Below are 20992 nucleotides of genomic sequence, written 5' to 3' on the forward strand. Positions count from 1 at the left end.
CAGTTCATTGATGACACATTTCACACATTGACATTGCAGAGTCAACTCCTGAGCTCATTTGAAGTCTGTTGCTTACCAAAACAGAAGCACCTACCAAAGTCTTATATTGTAAAAAAAAAATAAAAAATTATGATTTTCATAGACCTTTAAAGGTGTTGGAATAATATTTGGCGACAGAAGTGGGGGTGAGAAATGTAATGCATGTTGTAAATGAGTACAGGGTACTCAGTATTCAAGATGATCTTATGTTATGTGGAGACGCTGTCTTTAACGACGATTAGTGTTCCAGCAGAAACACATTTGGTGACAGAAGTGGGACTTAAAATGTACCACATGTTGTAAACAAGTCCTCTGCACAGTATTAAAGATGATCTTACGTTATACAAAGATGATATTTTTAGACACTATTATCATTCCAGTTGAATTACATTTGGTGACAGAAGTGGGGGCTCAAAATATAGCACATGTTGTGAACCAGTTCCTTGTGCAGTATTAAAGATGATCTTACGTTGTGTTGAAACACAGTTTTTATAATGACATTTAGCATTCCGATAAAACGTTTTGGTGACAGAAGTGGGAGGGCAAATGGACCACCTGTTGTGTTTTACTATTAATGATGATCTTATGCAATGTGGAGACAAAGTTGATTTCATGCTACGTGGTGACGCTATCTTTAACAGCGATTAGCGCTGCAGTAAAGCCATACTTGGTGACAGAAGCGGGAGCACAAATTAACTTGTGGTCGCTCCACAGAGTTGCATCTACAACTTTATTTTTTTTTTTGCAAGCAATCAAACCATCTTTGAATAGATTGCGCCTATAAAAATAGCGCCGGCAAATCGCCTCACCTCTGCGATTATGACACAGGAGCTAACCCACTTAGCCCCCCTTGGAACACATAACCCTGGGTGGGAGACATCAAAGATAAAAGTACATGCGGCTTAACTGATCTCTTCCCAAATCCTATTTAGAACAGCAGAACTGACGCAATGACTCAGAAGAGGGGCTCAGCGGAACCCTTCAGGCGCAACGTTGACCTTGTTTGCAGACTTTATTTTTTGCTTTATTTATTATTTTTTTGCGGCACGGTGGGCGACTGGTTAGAGCGTCTGCCTCACAGTTCTGAGTGCCGGGGTTCAATCCCCGGCCCCGCCTGTGTGGAGTTTGCATGTTCTCCCCGTGCCCGCGTGGGTTTTCTCCGGGCACTCCGGTTTCCTGCCACATCCCAAAAACATGCATGCTAGGTTTGTTGACAACTCTAGATTGTATTGTATTGTATGATTGTATGTGCCGTGCGATTGGCTGGCAACCAGTTCAGGGTGTACCCCGCCTCCTGCCCGATGATAGCTGGGATTGGCTCCAGCACTCCCGCAACTCTTGTGAGGATAAGCGGTTCAGAAAACGGATGGATGGATATTATTTCGTGAATCTCCTCGTCTTCCTCTCGGGTCTGACAAAGAGGTGTCGCGATGAGTTTTTTTTATTGTTCTTGTTGGTTCAAGGTGACATAAGCACCACTGCCGAGACCAAAAAGCAAATTTTAAGCGTTAATGGAGTCCAGATTGATTTTCCTTGACACCTCGTGTGAACCCGAATCTAAGGTGCTTACAAATTGCTAATCACGCTTATTGATTTAATCCAAGTACAGATGGTTTCGCATGAAACTGGCATAAAAGCCGGCCTGCTCTCTAGTTAGTCTCTCTTCCTATAAAAATTTCAATAAAAGATAACAGAAGGAAAAGTCATGACTGCGTGATATAGTCAATGTTATATCTTCAAAGGCGTGTTGTTATAGACACATTGGAAAAATGAAAATAATTGAAGTTGTAAGCAGCAATGAATGGGCAGTTGCACCTCCTTTTTACCCCCTCAAAATTATCATCAAACTTTGACGTCGCACATTAGATAGCATAGGAGAGAAAAAAATAAAATAAATATTTGTCAAAGTACAACCTGAGGAATTCACTCAAAATCTCTGATTTGAACCAAAATGGTTAACTTCCTGTTTAATATCAGGCACTAGTGCTTGAGACTTTTTTGCATACCACTTTCACTATACAGTATCCCTTAAATGTTTACCGTGCTCACTTTACCTTTAGCATCGATATATTAAACTTGACAACTGTAGGGGGAGCCCTGGAGCAAAAGACAAAATAAAAAAAATTTTTGGGGTGCTATTTTAAAGCGTGTGTTAAAGCTGCTGCTCCCTATTGCAGCTTTAAAGGCAACCGTTATGCATAAGGGGGAGGACTGAGAAGCGTCTCTGGAGTTCCGCTAAGAGTTTTGCTGCTTTTTGAAGAAGCCAACAAATGACAGAATGGGGGTATATGATAATGCCGAGTAACTTCCGACACCATTCATCTAAGATACATGAAGAATTGCAGCGAAACGACTCAAAAGATGACTTGTATTTTAGAACCTTCCAGCTGAAAAGAGACACATTCCACCTTTGATGTGGATATCAAGTTAAAAGTTTTCCCGTCAGGATGGATGAAATTAAAACAAAGTACCTGTGAGTTTGAATTAAAAGACTATGCGGCTGTGTTTTACAAGATGAATCCTGCGTCACATTTTTTTAACGACAACAATAAAAACCCGCGAGTGTAGAAGAGCGTTATTATGAAGGATTAATTTCATGAGGTGACTCGTAAAACGCGATGAAGAATAAAGCCCCAGCGTTATTGTCCCGCTTTCCCCCCTCTAATTCCTTCTATTTGTTCATTTGGAAATAAAAAAAAGAGGTAAATGTTGCTTAGTGGACAGAGAAGAGATGCGCCGATATGATCTCGATAAACAGAAGCTGTAGTATTATGTCACATTTACTGGAATAAAGTCGTAAGTTTCCGTGAAAATAGTAACTTACGTGAGTAAAGTTGCAAAATGATAAGAAAACGTTTGTAAATTACCAAGGAGAACATTTGGATTTGAGGTCTCAGTTTTATAACAAAAAAATATTTCCAGGACTGAAACTTTGATTTAATGAGAACGAAAATAACGACACGAAAAGTCGTAATTTTACAAGAAGTAAATCACTTTACGAGTATAAAGAAACAATATTTCAATGCATAATAAAGCTAATTGAATTGAATTTTTGGGGGCAATGTAGTTTCCATTGTGCGAGAAAAAGTTCAAATATTACAAGAATAAAGTTGTTTTGTTTACAAGAAAAAAAGTCATAATTTCTGAAAAATATTTTTTTTTATGAGAATTAAGTAACAATACTACGGGAGCGGTAAACTTTGTTTTAAAAAGTCATGACAAATTCTTACATTTACAGGAATAAAGCCTTAATTTTTCACGAGAAAATATTCAAATTTATGAGAGTAAATTTCTACTAATATGAGGAAAAAAGTCTGCCATTTATATGGGAATAAAGTTGTAATTTTACAAGGAAAAAAGTTCTGATTTGGGGAATTAAGATGTGAATTATGAGAAAAAGGTCACGATATGACAAGAAAAAAGCTTTTACAGGAAAAACGTTGTCATGTTCAAAGAGAAAAAGTTACATTTTTACAAGCAATAAAGTCAAAATATTTTGAGTAAAAAAATATTTTTTTTAATTACATTTACATTTTCATGGGAATGAAGTTAGCATTTTACAAGAAAAAAGTTGCAATATTACAGGAAGAATTTTTTTTTTAAAGTTGTTTTCATGAATAAGGTCGCAACAAACGGAATTTCCAAGAGAAAATGAGGATAAAGTTCTTACACAAGAATTCCGTCAGAATATTACAACAAAAAGTTGTGAATCATTTATTCTTTTTTTTTTTTTTACAAAAAAACTGGTAATATTCATTTACATGAAAGTGTCAATGTTTTTTTGAACAAATTCTAAATAAGGAAAAAAGTATTATAAATATTTAATTTTACGACAATACCTGCGACCTGTAATTTTTAGTCAGAATTTTACATGGGGGAAAAATTACTAAAAAATTCAATTTTTGAGAACAGGGCATAGTTTAGTAACCAAAACAATATTTTATCAGTGTTGTAATTTGCGAAAAAGAAGTAGATAATTACAAAAAAATCATCACAAAACATTTTTATCAGAAAGTCAGAATATTCTGAAAAAATTCATAATTATAAGAGACGAAAATTCTACAAGGAAAGTCTCAACGAGAAAAAGTCAGTCATTTTACGAGAATGAAGTGGCAAAATTGCGTTAACGTATAAAAGCAAAATCATATTACAATATAAGAGTTTTCATTTTACACGGCCTTGATAGACAGGGCAATGTCTTTTTTCATGTCGTGTTGGCGGGATCCGGCGACACAAATATTTCATGAACATGTCAGCCACAAGAACAACGTTGATCCCTCATTGTGGCGACAGAGATAACAACCTTTCAAGGAAAAAGAGCGGGACTTAAGGGAACGTGTCACGGCACATTTCACGGATGACATCGGGCGGACTTCAAAACTGCCCCCCCCCCCTTACTAAGAGAGCCTTCCCATTGGCCCTCCCTTACCTTTGGCAAGCGCCGAGTCCAGATGGCGGGAATGTGGAGCGCTGGGCGGGAGAGTGAGGGAAGGAGGGATGGAGGATGAAAGGGAAGGAGGGTGAGCGACAGAAGGCGGAAAACACATTTGGCTGCGGGGGACGCGACGTCTCGGATATACCTGCTTCGCCGACATTTGTGTCACACGCGAGGGGAGGGCTTTACAATTTGAAACACCACTAAACAAGGATGGAGAGAAGAAATGAGAAGCACTAGATGGACGGTCGACCCGGCAATTTCACCACGCCAAAGGAAGTAACAAGGCCTGGTATTTTTATGCCTAACCGTGTTGCTATTCTGTATAAATAGCACGGAGATGGAATAGCGAGAGAATACAACTGGGTAATTTTCCCTCTACTGAGGTAATATTAGCTCCCTTTCACACTACCTGTAAAAGTCATCAATTTTATTTGGCGACATTCTGTATAAAAAAAACAAGGACAGTGAATACGGAGAAAAGTCCATTCAGTAATTTTCCGCTTTCAGAGGTAGTAACAAGCTCCTTTCACACTGACTGCAAAACTTTTAACCCAAGTTGCTGTTCTGTTTGAACGACACAAAATGGTGACGAAGCCGACCCGGGTAATTTTCCGCCTTCAGCGGTCGTAAAAAGCGCCATTCACATTGCCTGCACAAGTCGGCATTTTTCCACCTTTCTCCGTGTCGTCATTCTGTACAACACAACACTGACACGGCATTGGGGGAAGTGTCAACCTGGCAATGTTCAGTCTTCAGATTTGGTAACAATTCCCTTTTTTGACTGCCTGTAAAACAACACAGAACAGCGGGAATAGTAAACCCAGCAATTTTCGTATTTAGTAGTAGTAACAAGAGCCTTTGCCACTGCCTGTAAAAGATGGATTTTCCCCACCTTTTTATGTATCACGGTTCTGTTTAAATGGCACTGAAATTAATAGGAAAGTCAATCTGGCAATTTTTCGCTTTCAGTGCAAAAGCCTGCCTTTTACATGATAACGTGGCTAGTCTGTTGCCACAGAAATCAAAATGAATTGTAACCAGGACTTGTTAAAGGATGTTTTACACCGTCAAGAAGTAGTATAAAAAAATGGACAGTGTTGTATATTGACTGGACATTCATTGATTTAAATTACAATAACTCGAGGGTATATGTGCTGTATATAGAATAGTATCAAATGTGTCCACGGGTAGCTTCATTACTTTACTCCAGTCATTCGTGACACTAATGGAAGGCTCGCGTGATTGAAAACGTTAATTAATTATTTCGATGGCGTCAGCCGTCACCAAGTAGAAGGACGCTTACAGTTCTTGATGAATAGAAAAAAAAAAAAAAAAAAAAGAAATTCGGCAGCAGACAGCAGTCGCAACGACTTGAGCGATGCCTCCTATTGAGACGGACTTTTCCTTTTCCTTTCCTTGGTGGCTCTTTTCAATTGAATTGTCAATCTCCAGGCGAGACGAGGACGGCGGAACGATCGGGGTGCATGTTGAGGAGATGGATGTACACGCTCGCCGATGTTGCTGAGAGAAGTAAATTCTGATGGTTGGCTTTTCACAAGCAATTGCGTCTTCGATTTTGTGCGTCTTTTGTTTGGTTTTTTTTGCATTTTTGTTATTGGTTTGACTTTGTTTTGTGGAATTGTTTTAGTCTCGCCTGAACAAATGTAAACAAAATTCACAAGGAAAAAGATGGAATTTTTGCGAAAAATATATCAGCATTTACAAGGCAATAAAGTCACAATATTATGAGAAAAAGGTGAAATCAAATTGTAACCAATCAGAATGAAGTAAAATATCTAACATTTTTAGGGGAACAAAGTTTTAATTTAACAAGGAAAAAAAAACTGACAGTTTGATGAAAATAAAGTTTTAATTTGATAAAGATAAATGTCACAATTTCTTCAAGAAAAGAAAAGAAAGAGAAAGTCAGCCATTTTACAAGAATAAATGATTGCTTTTATGATAATTTTTCTGGGTAAAGTTCATGAAAATAAAGTAACGATACAAGAAAAAAGTCAGATTTTTCTGGAAATAAAGTTGTAATTTATGTAAAAATAAATTACTAACAAATTGTAACCTTATGAGAAAGAAATTTGAATATTTCACAAGAATGAATTTGTAATGTTCCAAGGAACAAATTATTATTATTATTATTTTTAATCGGAATAAAGTTATTTATTAATTTTTTTACAAGGACAAACTCACTTTATGTCATGGGAAAAAAAGGTAAATTGAAAAGTAAAAGTAATTAAATGGAAATAAAGTTTTAATTTTGTGAGAACACATTGGACACTTTAAGAGAAAAAAAACTTGACATTTCTATCGGAGTAAAGTAATATTAGAACCTAAGGTTACGACGACTAAAGTTTAAATTGCAAAAGTAGTAAGTGTTGGCGCACGGTACTGCGAGGTTGACAGCTCACCTGTGACGTGGAAGGTGCATTTTCCCGCGCCGGCCTCGTTGATGACTTTGCAGGTGTACTCGCCCCAGCCGTCGCGGTTCAGACTCCGGATGGTGTACTCGGTGTCGTCCCGCTGCACGTCGAAAGCGCCGGCGTGCAGCAGCCGGTTGGACAGCAGCCACTCGAAGCGCAGCACGCGCGACGGGTGAGCCCGCAACACCCGGCACGTCATCACCACGGGCCGGCCCAGGCCCTGACGTAGTTCCGTGTGGACTGGCTCCACTGTGGGGGGGTCTATTTGACGAGCACAGAGAAAACCGTAGAAACACAAGTCATCTCCACCAAAGTCTATATTTAAAAAACAAAATGTCAATTTTCAACAACGGCCTACAGATTCACCTCCAAAATGAATGCCTTGCTCTTGGCAAAAGCCGCAAAAAAATGAATCATTCGGGCCCTGAATAATAAAAGCAATCATATTTGCTGAATACTTTTTTAGTGAAGTCTTCAGATAAGAAATGCCATAATGATATACAGTAGAAGCGATACGTGATAATATACTGCATAACACCTAATTTACAATTTTTTAAAAAACATTTATCCAACAAAAATTGCGTTCTATTGCTGAAAGCACAAATTGCAGGAATAATAATAATGTAACTAATATTATTATTCAATCATTTATTTTAACTTAAACTGAGTTCTAGTGCAATTGTCAAATAAAAATACAACTTTAAGCTAATCCTAATATTTTAGCAATTATTCAAACTCACATTTTAATTCTATTGCTGAAAATCGGCATTGAAAAATTTAAATCAACTAAAATAGTTTAACAAATGTATTTCAGCTTAAACTGAGGTGAAAATGCTAATTGGAAAACCATTAACCACACCAAACAAATTTAATAAATTTGACTAATGATCATTTTATAATTGATTTCAACTCGAGTAAGAGTGCTAAAAAATGCAAATTGAAAAAAAGTAAAATATTTTAACACATTTTCATGTTTTATTTTATAATTTCTTTTAAAAAATGTAACTGGATAAATTCATTTTTGGATAATTAATTTAAACCCAAAATCCAATTTGACTCCTAAAAATTATAATTATAAATTCAAAAATAATTTCACACATTTTATTATTTATCTGAATTTCAATTGTGTTATATTGCTGAATATACTGATTGAACAAAACGACTGTATTAGTTAATATTTTAGCATTTATTTCATTGTTAATTACATAAAACCTATTTCTAAAAATGTTCAGAAAAAATGAATTCATTGTTTAATTCTTTCAAATTAAATGGATGTGTTTTGGAGGGTGAAAATGCTAATTTAAAAAAAAGGAATTGAGTATAAAATCATACATGACGAAACACAAATTTTAAAAAATCTGCCCAGTTATTTGGTCAACTGACTTCATTAATACACCTCTTCTCGTATTTGGGCATTTTTATCGGAATACCGCTGACAGGCAACAAAAATGAGAAAATATTTTGCTGCAATGTCATTAGATTAATGAGACGCATAAACGTTATCCACACATTTCTAAATTATTTCCCGTCTAATGACAAACTTTAAGGTCGGCCTTCGGAAAAAGGGAAGCCTCCGCCACCTGTTAATTGCCTTCAATTTGCATATTTCCCATCACAGGGATGTCAGGTTCAAAATAAGACTGCACGCATGGCTGACGAGCTGATTGAAATTGTAAGGAACACGTTGCATTAGTATTACAATGTAATTACTGAGTCTTCCTCACTTAACGTGTGCATGAATGATTTCTTAATTTATATTTCATATAAATATATACATCGCAAACTGAATAGATATTTCATTAAAAAAAATTGTAGTTCCATTTGAATGCTATATGACGTGACGGCTCCATTGTCAGTAACTCATTTTCGACATACGCTACATTTTGAGCCCGCCACTTCTCTCACCTAATATGGTTCATGGCCAGTATTAATGACACCAAGAATAATTCATAATAACTGTACTGGAAAGCTAATTTCCGTTAAAAATGCGGTCTACCCATAACGCACATTTTGAGCCCCCACTAATTTAAAGGTAACGCTTATTTAAAGTCAAAGATTGCAGTCTCCAGAAAACTTATAATCATAAAACTTATTAATTATATTTTGACCTCCCACTTCTGTCACCAAAAATGGTTCATTGGAATAGTAATTCAGTAATAATAATGTCATATTTATAAAAAAAAAATTTTTTAATTCTAATATCCAGTCCAGCTCCAGTCTTGACACAATGTGCTTTTTGAGCCCCCACTTCTGTCACCAAATATGGTTGATTGTCAGCCATGATCATGACCGATAGCAGGTACAATCACCATGTGGATCTCTTCATCATCATCATCATCATCATGAGGAATGTTTTGGTGGTGACTCATAGCCGCACAGCTGAGTGGCACCGAAGCAAATTGTAATAAGTGCGCTTTGCTTTGCCAGAGAAGGACCCGCGATGACGACGTCATCTGAGGCTCTTCTTACGTAAGCGCGGCAGACTTCACACGAGGGACAAGGATGCGGCCTCTGTCTTATTTTGACCCCCAGCCTCCACCCCCTCACCCCACTTCTCTCACCAAACACGGAATTACCGTAATTATCGTTACGGATGCCATCGCCACGTAACGCGTGGTCATCTGTAGTAGTGCACAGGGAACGTTCCATCCGTGCGACGCAAGAGCATAATATGTAATACTAGGAACTCATGTACATCATGCAGTACATTTTAAGCCCCCACTTCTGACACCGCTGATACCACCGGAATGTTGATTGCCATTAAAGATGCTGTCCTAAAATAAAGTAAGATCCTTTTTAATGCTGCACAGGGAACGTTTGTTTACAAGATGCGGGTTCGGCGAGTAGTTGTCATAATTGGACAACCGTCGGACACTAGTTTCGCTGTGATTCAATACTTGAATGGCTGGTGCACGGTGTCGCAATGATGCAGATGCAACAGCCAATTCAAAATGGACATGAACTTTCACACAAAAAGAAAAAAACGTTTCAGGTTGGTAAGTAACGGTACTTGAGTACAATTTGTGGCTACTTTATTAGTTAGCAACAAATCTCCGCTGTTCACGGTGATGTTTGCTCAAGTGGTGCTTGTATATTGTGCGGGAGGCTTTTTCAGACAGACGGCGAAGGGCGCACGCTCTCGCTGTGACGGGGAACAGAAGGGAGGCCGGGATAAAGAGAATTCCAATGCATCTGGGCTAAAGTGGAGCACCGATATCTAGGACAGGAGAACACTCGATAGCTCGGTTGTCGTCGTCGTCTTCTTGCCGCGGACCGTGCCAAGCCGGTTTGCCTAAGAACATTAGGGGCGTGACAGCTCGGGATTTTTGCAATTCTATTAGCTAACGGCTTCTCTCTCTCTCTTTTTTTTTTTTTTTTTTTTTAAACGCCGCCGGCCGTCCACACAAGACAGCTGCAGCTTCAAAATATATATATTTTTTACAAATCAAAGCCGTTGACTCGCGCTAGCATCGCTAATGCTCTTTTAGGGACCGTACCTCGGCGCCTTGATTAACTTGCGCTTGGAAAACGAAGGCGAGCAAAGGGATTGGCATGTGCTTACATGCCAAGAAGAAGAAAAAGAAGAAGAAGAAGTGGGGCTAGGTACGTAGGGAGGGAGAGTACAGAAGCAGGGCTGGATTGCGAAGATAAAGCAAATTTCCTCATCTTCATTTCACGCTCAAAGTGAGCCACGCATCAGCTCCGGCTCCGGCTTTGATGGCGGCCATTAAGGCTGGGCTGCAGACGGCAGGATGATTGATTAATAACGCTCTTCATTATGTGCAGCGCTTTGAAGAAGGTCAGCGGATGAAAGCGCCACGCCCGCATTGAGAAGCGCCACCCTTTATTTCAATGCAAAGTAATCATTAGAAGCCTGTGGAGCTCCTGCAAACGAAAGTTTGTTGTTGTTTTTTCTTACCGTCAAGATATTGACATTTGTATTATTTGGAATGGAATAATCACTGAAGAAAACCTGTTGCTTTGGCATACATGTGGATGCCCATTCCTTTGTTGAGGAAAAGATTTTAGTGTCGACACTCTCTTTTTAGTGTACTCGTCGACATTACTGAGTCACATTTTCATTTGTGAGTATTCCGTAGCCGCGTGACGGCAATAACGCTGAGAGAAAACAACATCATAAAAGCCGAGGAAGTGCTGTGGAGAAAGCTTGCGGGCTGCGAGTTGTTATTTAGCCGTTTCCTTCGCTCTAATTACGCCGCCGTCAGACAAATGCTATGCATGCTGTAATTCTGTTCAGCTTCCCGCTGCTCGGCAAATCATCGCACTAAACTTCATATATTTATTTCTTCCGACTCGGCTGCTTAACATTTTACACGATTGGCTCCGGTAGCGCACACTCATTTGACACTTTTGATGAGGAATTCATGAGTTTTTCCATCTCTCTTAAGAGTCCAAATCTTCGTTTTTGTTTGATTTTAGTTTGTACTGGCCGGCACGTGTGTTAGCACATCTCCCTCATAGTTCTGGGGACCGGGGTTCTGATCCCGGCCTGGCCTGTGTGGAATTTGCATGTACTCTCCGTGCCTGGGTGGGTTTTCTCCGGGCACTCCAGTTTCCGCGTAGTAGGTTGATTGAAGACTCTAAATGACCCGTAGGTGTGAATGTGAGTGCAAATGGTTGTTTGTTTCTATGTGCCCTGCGACTGGCTGGCGACCGGTTCAGGGTGTACCCCGTCTCCCGCCCCGAGTCAGCTGGCATAGCCTCCAGCAGCCTGCGACCCTAGTGAGGATAAGCGGGAAAGAAAATGGATGGATGGGTAGTTTGTACTGTATGCTGACCTTTGATAGACGATGTCACGACTGCGCGGTCGTAAAAGAAATAACATCCACACTGCCTTTTTCAAAGCCCGTCAAAATCTAATTAATTCTTTGGAATGTGGCTAGCTGGTACGTGAACACCATAGCAAAGAAGAAAATGAATATTTGTTTCATTGTTGTATGTTAAAATGTCAGGAATAGGTTTTGCAGCCTGGTGCAGTCAGAGAACAGTTCCGTTTACAGTAAATGTGAATATCAGCTCTTCAAGGTATGTCAAAATAGTCTTGGAACAAAAAATAATAATAATACACAGATGCCAAAGATTTCTTTTACATTTTGAGCCCCACGTCTGTCACCATTATGGCTGTCTCTCTCCTGGAACACTAACTGTCGTTAAAGTTTCCACATAAACCAAGATATTCTTTAACACAGCGTAGGGAACTCATTTACAACATGTGGTATATTTCAAGTCTCCACTTCTGTCACCAAATATGATTAAAAAGAAATACTGTCCATATGAGTTCTTATGTAGTCAAAAAGCACTTCCAGTTACCATAAAATTAAATATTGGATATGCAAAGTGCGTGAAAATCTCTGTGTAACACTCAAAAACAGCTTTAATCTACTTTAAAACAAGACGTTCGAAATGCTGCACCGAGAATAGCATCTCCGTTGTTACCAGGGTGACTCAAAATCAGAAACCTGGTTCGATCAACACGTCGGAACCGGATGAGCTTCCAGACAACTGTATCTTTCAGGAGATTTTTTTTTTTTTTCTTTTTATCTAAGAGAAGACTGAGGCTGGATGGCATGTGCGTTTATTTTTGTCATTTTTCTAGACTTATATCCTCAAATGTGACACAGCAGTTGTGTTCAAGAAAAAAAAAAGGGCGCTGCAGAAAGGTGGAGAATGTGGAGTCTGGTATTTCAACATCTGGAACTGAGGCACAGCAACATGGTATGCTAACTTTAGCAAATTTGTTTTGGTCATTTCATATTTAATGTGAGCAGAGATTGAGGGGCAGCAAGAAAACCGGGTGCTGCAGCCAAGTGGAGACTCTGGAGTATAATATTTCATAGTCCAGAAATAAGAAACTTAAGCATATTTCTTGATTTTTGTCATTTTGTATTTTATGCGGACAGAGACTAAGGACAGCCTGAATACCAGATGCTGCAGCCAAGTGCAGACTGTGGACTAAAATACTATAGTTCAAATTCTAATGCTAAATGCTAACCCTTCATTTCCTGCCCATCATCATCTCCTGCTCTTGTTTTTATTTTTTTATTTTATTTTTTTACCCGCCACCAGAATGAGGGATGCTATTTTGAATCCCCGGACGTTCATCGTTGGAAAATATTCTGTTCCAATCTCCATACATGAATAGCAAATGAACGCTGGTGGGTAATAAATTAGCTACATGCTAATTGGAAAGTCGGAAATCACTGGATGTCGCCTCTTTAAGAAGGTTTGCATACAGAGTAGTGCCAAGGCTCTATGGAGGGAGGCCACATTGTCTACACATCTTGTGGTTTAAACAATACGGTACGCTAATGTTCGCATGTATGCTAGCATGTTTAATTTTGTCATTATTATCTAGCTGTAATTACATTTTTGCTGGACCAATGAGTAGTTTACCTCAGCTGTATGCTATGGCTCAGCACGTTTTACATTGCCTAGCCAGCCGAAGTTGCTAGTAAACAACCGGCTTTGCTAACATTAGCATATGTGTTTATTTTTGTCATTTCTAGCCCAATGAGCGACCACTGTTCAAACAACAGTAGTTTATGTCAACCGTATGGTATCAGCCTGGCGCTTTTTGCATAGTGTAAACTGTTGACGTGGCTATTGGCTAGTTACAGTAAACAACCAGGTGTGCTAATGCTGGCACATGGGTTATTTTTTTTTTCATTTATGGCCAATGACGAATCTGCACAACCAATGAGGGAAGAGGAGTGGCTTACATCGCCTGTAGCTTAGATAACTTATTGGCTTGACACGACAACAGCAGGCTGCTAGTTTTGTCCTTTCTAGCCCAGTAAACCTGATTAGGCTTTATCAATCCGAAGCAAACTCAACCCCTGCTGTTCATTGTTGCTATTTATTGCAGCATCATTGACAGCAAGAAGAAAAAGCAGTGTTTAGTTGTTTTGTTTTTTCCCCCTGTCAGTTTTGCAGTAAAATTGAACTGGGAGTGACAAACAGCTTGAAGCACGCAAGCTTTGATCTTAATTTGGAGAGCTGTTCCAGCGCGAATGAGAACAGGTACTAAGAAATACTTTAAAAAGTATGTTTAAATATGTTTAAGTCTGTTTTTGTAAGTTTAAATGTGTTTAAAGCATGCGGCAGAGTAAACCTATGAAATGTTTTCTCTCTCTGTATTTTCACCTATTGTGCATGTGTGCCTATGTCTGTGACGTATCCCCACAGCAATAAACGGGGGTTCACTGTATTACATTTTGCAATAGGGCTATAACATAACAAAACATGGAAAGGGTAATGTTCTATGCACATTTTCTGGATGCACTGTACGTAAGACGTGCTCAGCATTGGTGAGGGAGTAATATTGCACTCACATTGGACGATGAGCTCCACCACTGCCTCGCGGGGTTTGACGTTGAATCCGTTGTACTGGCTGGTCTGGCATTGGTACGATCCGGTCATCTCCCGCGTCACGTTGACGATGCGCAACGCTCCGTCGTAGCTCTCCGTCTGCATTCCGCCGTCCGGCATGGGCGCCTCCTTATCTGCCCGCGACCACAGGATAATAGGCTTGGGCTTCCCTGAAACAAGGCACTCCAGCTCCACTGTGTCACCCTCACGGGCCACCAGGGGGGACTTGCCCCGGGGGACTGTCAGGTTGGGGGGAACTAAGAAAGAGAAAAACAGAGGAGGGACTGATATGGGGCTCTAGAAAGTCAGCGGGCGGGGTACAGGGTGACGGTCGAATGAGGGGAACGGGGTTGGTGACTGCATGAAACTCCAGCTCGCTGGCAGCGGGTGCGGACGTAAGCAAACAAAAATAATGCGATGAAGAGCCAACAAATCAACAAGAACCACAAACATCCTGCTGCCAAGACACTAGAGAACGAAGGCCATGGACTATCGTTACCGAATTCCCCTAATTTGGGTCTCAAAAACACAAAGCTTGTTAGTTGGTTAGTAAGTTAGCTTAGCATCGAATAGCACAAACGGCAAAAAAGACAAAATGCTCTCTGCTGTTACCGGGCAAGCAGTACAAACTCACAGAAACGTAAGTACCAAAGGCACACTTTGTGCTATTAAGAAGACCTTGTATACTGCAATCCACACGTCTGCACTATGCAACTTTGCTGCTTTGTGGGAGTAATACACTAAAAATGACAACTCTTGGTGTTCATTACAGGGAGTGTTTGTGTGTGCGTGTGATGAGATGATAATGCCAGTCAGAAGACAACATTAGATAAGATTAGATAATGTGAGTATTGCACATCTGCTCTATGCAATTTCTCCTCTCGTTGGACAGAACACTAAAAAAGACAACTCTTGGTGTTTGCTAGTGTTCATTATGGTTGATTACAGTATGTGTCTGAATGTGTGTTTGTTTGTTCGTGTGTGTATTTGTGTAAAAAGGAAGGCAGCAGGTTGCATTTGGGTAGTCTGCATCCTCATCACACATGCCTGGCCAAATTAATTTGTTTAATTCGCAAACCTGGCAAATAGCATTGGATCCTGGAGCGCTGTGTGTGTGTGCTTTCCCACTTCTAACCATCAAGCAGACTCCGAGCCTAGTTTACAAGTGCGCCTCCCAAAATAGTTTACAGCCAGCCAGCCAGAGGAGGAGTGAAAATGTCCTCGACGCTGATGAAACCGTGTCACGCGTCGTCCCCGATGATTCTCACATGGCTGCCATCGCTGCGCAAACAACATGGCTGGCTGGACGGCAGTCGAGCCGGCGTGGAATGTTGATGAAATCGGCAGCAATCCGTGAGAGGAAAAAAATGAAACAAGAGTCCAGACTGTGGTCATAAGGGTGACAGTGAGCTGGAATCTCAGAGCAGCGATGTTCTAGCCACAGAATAGCCATCCGTCCATTTTCTATATAGTGGTTGTCATTTCTATCATGTGCTTGTCCTCATTAAGGTCTCGGGTGAGCTTGAACCTGTCCTAGCTAATTTTGGGCAAAACAACAAGGTACATCCTGGACTGATTGCCGGCTAATCACAAGGGGACATATGGACAAACAGCCATTCACACTCATAGCCACTCCTGTGAATTAAGAGTCTTCAATTATCCTAAAGCTACGTTTCCATGATGTTCTCGCGGCCACACCGGCCAGCTCCATTTTAGGCCACCGTGGACAATACGGGATGGTGCAGCACATTTAAATTGTCAAAATATTTGCTACAGCAGTCACGGTGCAGATGAGAAACCTTGCTGTAAAACAGGGTGAACGCAATTACCGGTAAACCTGACAGTACGTAATATTGAGTAACAAAATTCGGAGGTGGTCCGTTGTGGGACGAGAAGCATTGTAATTCCCCGGCATCTCACACTTGCTGCATACAACTCTTCTAAATTTAAGCCACGGATTTAATTTACCTACAATGCACGCCGGCTTAATTTTGAATGTGCATGAGTTAGAGTGAAAGACTGTGCAGTGTGATTAATAGGCTCTTTTACATGTTTTGGTACAAGAGATGGATTTATGAATTAGTTGTTGACAGAAAACGAATAATATCAAACGTTTGTTGAGCGGCATTATGTCTCCCCCTACGCTGATGCCGACTCTGGAGGCGGGACCGGCCGGGAAACTTCATACGACTTTTCCGGGGCCACAAACGTGCTTCAAAGCTGCCCAGCGTCACAGGTCTTAGGAGGCCTGACACAGGATTTAAACACAGATCTCAAAAACCGAAAGGAAGACGTGCTAATCACTAGTTCAGCGTACTGTCGGCCGTCAAATACTGCAATTAAAACCACCGCCACTGCCGTGATGTTAATTTTAATCTTCATTTTGAGCAATGTGCCTGAGGGTGACTGGCGGGGTAATGACAAATACCGCTGACATTTGGAAGACGGTGTGAAAAGACAACTATGCTGTATGTGAGCGGTCGCCACGGCAACAAGGGGACCGGGGAACGATTATAAGTGAACAGTTGTCGGTGATAAAAAGTAGAAAATTCAAATCCATCTGCTGGAGGGAACTCATTTCAGCCACTTGCGTCGACACTTTGCTGTGCTGCATTGACAAATGTTGAAAAAAAATAAATGTCATACGCCAACACCTTGCAGCTAGGTGGATTAGAGTTAGCATTCATTTGGCGCGCGGCGTCTGGCCACCTGCGGACTGCTCTGGAAAGCCGAGCGTTTCGTGGTGTCCATGCAGATAGTGACAAGTCTGGCCGGCTGCCTTGCGGTGATGGTCGGCGTGCTGACACTGGCTCCGTCAACATTGAACCAGAGCCAACCGTGTTGGGAAAACAATAGAGTGATGCACTAAAAGTCCCAGAGGGACCATCGTCAGATGGAATGAGCTGGACGTTTCGTTAAGCCACACCCTCCTGAAATGCTGGCAGGCCAATCACAGCGCAGTACAAAACAGAGGCCCCACACCTTTACTGGCGGTGCTCTATTGCATTCAAGGACACATTTTAGGATATTTTCGACATCTGCCTGCTCTTTCTTGGGTGAAAAAAAAGAATCTATCTATTAGTGGTGGAACAGTTCACAAAATCCACAGTTTGGTTCATACCTCAGTTTTGTGGTCACGGTTTTCGGTTCGGTACACGTTGACGCTTAGAAAAATCAATGATGTCTTATATAGTTAGGTTGAAAGTGACAGTACGTTCACGGCATCATTATTATTATTGTTGTTGTTATTGTATTATTTAAATTATTTTTTATTTATCAGAAATATATATTTGCTGTTCTATCTATGGCAGCGGTGTATAGTGACAGGCAGAACAATTAAATGCTCTTCCATTGGATGGCAAAAGGTATAATAAACCTGCGTATCCACATGTTGCAATTTATACTTTTTATGATATCTTTGTTTGGTTGTGTACCGTGAAAACTTTCAAAACCTAAAGAAACTGAATAATGCAGACTCTTGATATAGCTACTGTATGTGGTTGACTGCATAGCAATTTGAATATATACGCAAGTCTTAAATTTTGTTCAGATTTGTTTTGTTCCGTTTGAAAAAAAATCTAAACTAACACAGATAAATGCAGGCTCTGGACAAAGCCTTGCTGTCGCCATTTGAATCCGTCAAACATCAACAGACACACGTCAAGAATTTTTTGTCTCCCATTGTTCACAGTAGCCAATCGGTAAACAGTCGTAGCAACATTGCAACTGTTAGTGGCAAAAAAAAACAGATGGGTTACCATTATTACACCAGGCTTCTCAGCGTAGATTAGCTGGCCAATTATGGCAAACTCTGGCTGCATGTTTCTGCCGGGTCTGGACTTGTTGCCAGGAAACACTCAGTGGGTCTGGTGTGAAAGTGATCAGAACCATTTAGAGCTCAAAACAGACCTCATCATCCCGCTGTCCCATTTATTTGGTCTGTGACATCACTCCTTTCACCATGGCAACATAGCACTCTAGCTCTCTGCTCTACAGACTGCATGTGATGAGAGAGTGTGATGAGAAGGTATGCAGGTTTATTTTACGTGCTTCTGCAGCCAGATTAGGCAGCAATGTAGTTGCTTCATTTGTTCTCCTTAGAATAGGTATGACAACATTGTCAGTTCTTACAAGGATCTACATTATTGTAGTTATATGCATGTATATAAGGCACTAACGTCTGTACATTTTATGTGCTACAAGCCACCAGTTTGGGTGGCAAGCTAGCTGCTTCGTTTATTCTTGTTAAGAAAAGCAACGTCGTCAGCCCCCTGCTCAAAAGGTACCAAAGTGACAGTTTGTTTATTTCACACACAACAGCAGCCCGTCAAGGCAGCCAACGAGTCACCTTGTTAATTCTTGTTCAGAATTACAGGCATGTCAACATCATCAGTCCCATCCTCACATGGTAGCAACGTTGCAGTAATACGCACATCTTGTTGCACATTGTGCTACAGAAGCCTGTTTAGGCAGAAAATTCGTTGGCCTCATTTATTCATGTTGAGAAATACGGATTTCTGTTGTGATTCCCATGCTCCTAAGTTACCAAAGTTGTGGGTATACAGACATATCGTTGTGCCTACTTAAGTTCATCCCACATGCTACCGCAGCCCGTTTAGGCCCTAAAAGAGTTTTGTCATTCTTGTTGAGAAACGAGCATTTCAACGTTCGGTCAACATTCCCTGCTTAAACGATACCAAAGTCTCAGCTATAGGCACATATTGATGTGCTATCTTGTGTTTATTTCAAGTTGTGCAGCCCGTTTAGGCAGCAAGGTAGTTGCTTCCTTTATTATTCTCATTATCACCACTCACAATGTACCAAGTAACGTGTTTATTTCACGTGCTAAAGCTTTAGGCTGAAAACTAGTTACCTCATTTGTTCCTGTTTATGAACGACGGGACATTTTCAGGTTATAAAAATGCAGCCGTCAAGCTCGAATGCGGCGTGGCACTTCCTTTGTTGTTGTTGTTTTTCCACGCAGCGAGTGTCTCATCTGGAAGGTGAGCCACATTGCTGTGGGCCTAAAGACAGCGGTTAATGAGGGAAGGAAGCCTGTTTCTTATTCATGTTTTCCTGTCAGCTTTCCCCCCCCCCCAGCACGAGAGGCGGGTGATTTCCCAGAAGGGCCTGCGTACAGCCGCCTCCGCCTCTGGAACGTACAACTGCAGGTGGTTGTGGTGCAAAAACGACTCTCTGGGCGAGGAACAAAGCTGCTACGTTGTCACACGAGTGTTCGACATGCGGCATCTTGTGCCTGCTGTCACGTGGCAAGTTTTCCTGGGACGGGGAGGGAGCAAGCCAGCTGCGGGACAGATGCCGGCACCTTCGTCCCACCTCTTCAAGTCTTCTTTGGTTTGTTTGCCGGAGCTGTTCGTGTGGCACCAAAGCTGCACCTTTACGCGAGTATCAATATGCTAATATTTCTTTATTTCACATGCTAGGTGGCTACTGACTGACAAATTGTTGGACTGACTCTTGACTCTTCTTGTCATTTCCCTGCTGGTATCTTGTACTAAAGTTGCAGCTGACTTAGAGTATGTTTATTTCACATGCTGCAACATGATGCATGGCGCAGATTGGTTTGCCAAATTGGCAAACACGCGCAGCGAGCCTTGCGCTTGCACGAAAATCGGAATCCGCCGGCATTTCCGCCCCACCGCGGATGTTTACGAAAATAGAGCCCATCATCTCTACGTACTGTGACGCCATCTTTAATAACGCGCAGGGAAGTCGTTTACAACGTGCTACATTTCGAACCCGCTGCTGATAACTTCTTCTATCTCTGTCACTAACAATTCAGAAAGATGTTAAGCAGTTCCTTGTTGTGCTCATTAATACCAGTAGCTCATTTATTAATGAACATGCAAACTTAATTGATTTGCTCAATTCATCACACGCAATTCCTGTGATTGACAGTCAGACTGGGCGGTGCCAAAGCGTCAGGTGTGCGCGGGATGCTAATGGAGCGATTTAGCAGGGAAAGTTTTACGGCGGAGGTGACTTTGGAGTCCTCCGACGTACTTTGCGATCATTCATCAGACTGGCGACGAGCTGCAGATCTGCTATGCTAATTTTAATGAACAGACCCGCCTAATCACCGTTGCCGCATTCTTCCCGTAGGGAGTGTAATGAATGGGAATATCGTTTTCCAGCCGGGTTGGAATCCGGCGTTTTGATTGCGGTGTTAAAATGTCAAGGATCTGCCTGTAACAACTTGACACTCCATTACGGGTTTTATCTCCAAGCTGTGTCCCGCTAAGAGACAAACAATATTTCATAAAATGGCGAGTAATTGAACAATAATCCATACACAAGAGCTAATGAGAGGATTAATTGGCTGCTTCCAGTGAAAAGTTTATGAGATATTTCATGTTTTTTTTTTTTTTTTTTTTTTAAACACTGGATCTTGTAAATCCTTTTCAGCTGTCCCTCTGTCTTATAATCCTGACAGCATCCAGCGGGGAGGTCCGTGTCCTCATTCCTGCTTATAAATAAGCATTAGCTGGCGGTCGGAGAGGGGGAAGAGCGCTTTTAATGAGCGCGTCACGCCTGCACATATTAGCGGGAGGAAGTCATGAAAGCAATCTGTGTGCATCAAAAAAGTTGATAAGAAATATTCCCATCTTTCAGAATGTGTAAACCGGAGATGCGAGAGACTGTTTAAGCTCTTTTCTTTTTTTTTTTTTTT

At 40.9% G+C, this 20992-nt stretch overlaps 1 protein-coding gene across 1 annotated transcript in view; it reads right to left on the minus strand.

Moving 5' to 3' along the window:
• The window catches only part of LOC133417081 (MAM domain-containing glycosylphosphatidylinositol anchor protein 2-like), a 152195-nt gene that overhangs the window by 39083 nt on the left and 92120 nt on the right, over positions 1-20992 (minus strand). Inside the window, exons 10-11 of the mRNA XM_061704566.1 lie at positions 14265-14558; positions 6901-7173 (exon numbers count right to left, since the gene is read on the minus strand). Of these exons, the coding sequence (XP_061560550.1) occupies positions 6901-7173; positions 14265-14558 (567 nt within the window). The remainder of the gene's footprint in view (positions 1-6900; positions 7174-14264; positions 14559-20992) is intronic.

Source organism: Phycodurus eques, chromosome 18 (assembly GCF_024500275.1).
Source record: "Phycodurus eques isolate BA_2022a chromosome 18, UOR_Pequ_1.1, whole genome shotgun sequence".
In the NCBI taxonomy this organism is placed as follows: Eukaryota; Metazoa; Chordata; class Actinopteri; order Syngnathiformes; family Syngnathidae; genus Phycodurus; species Phycodurus eques.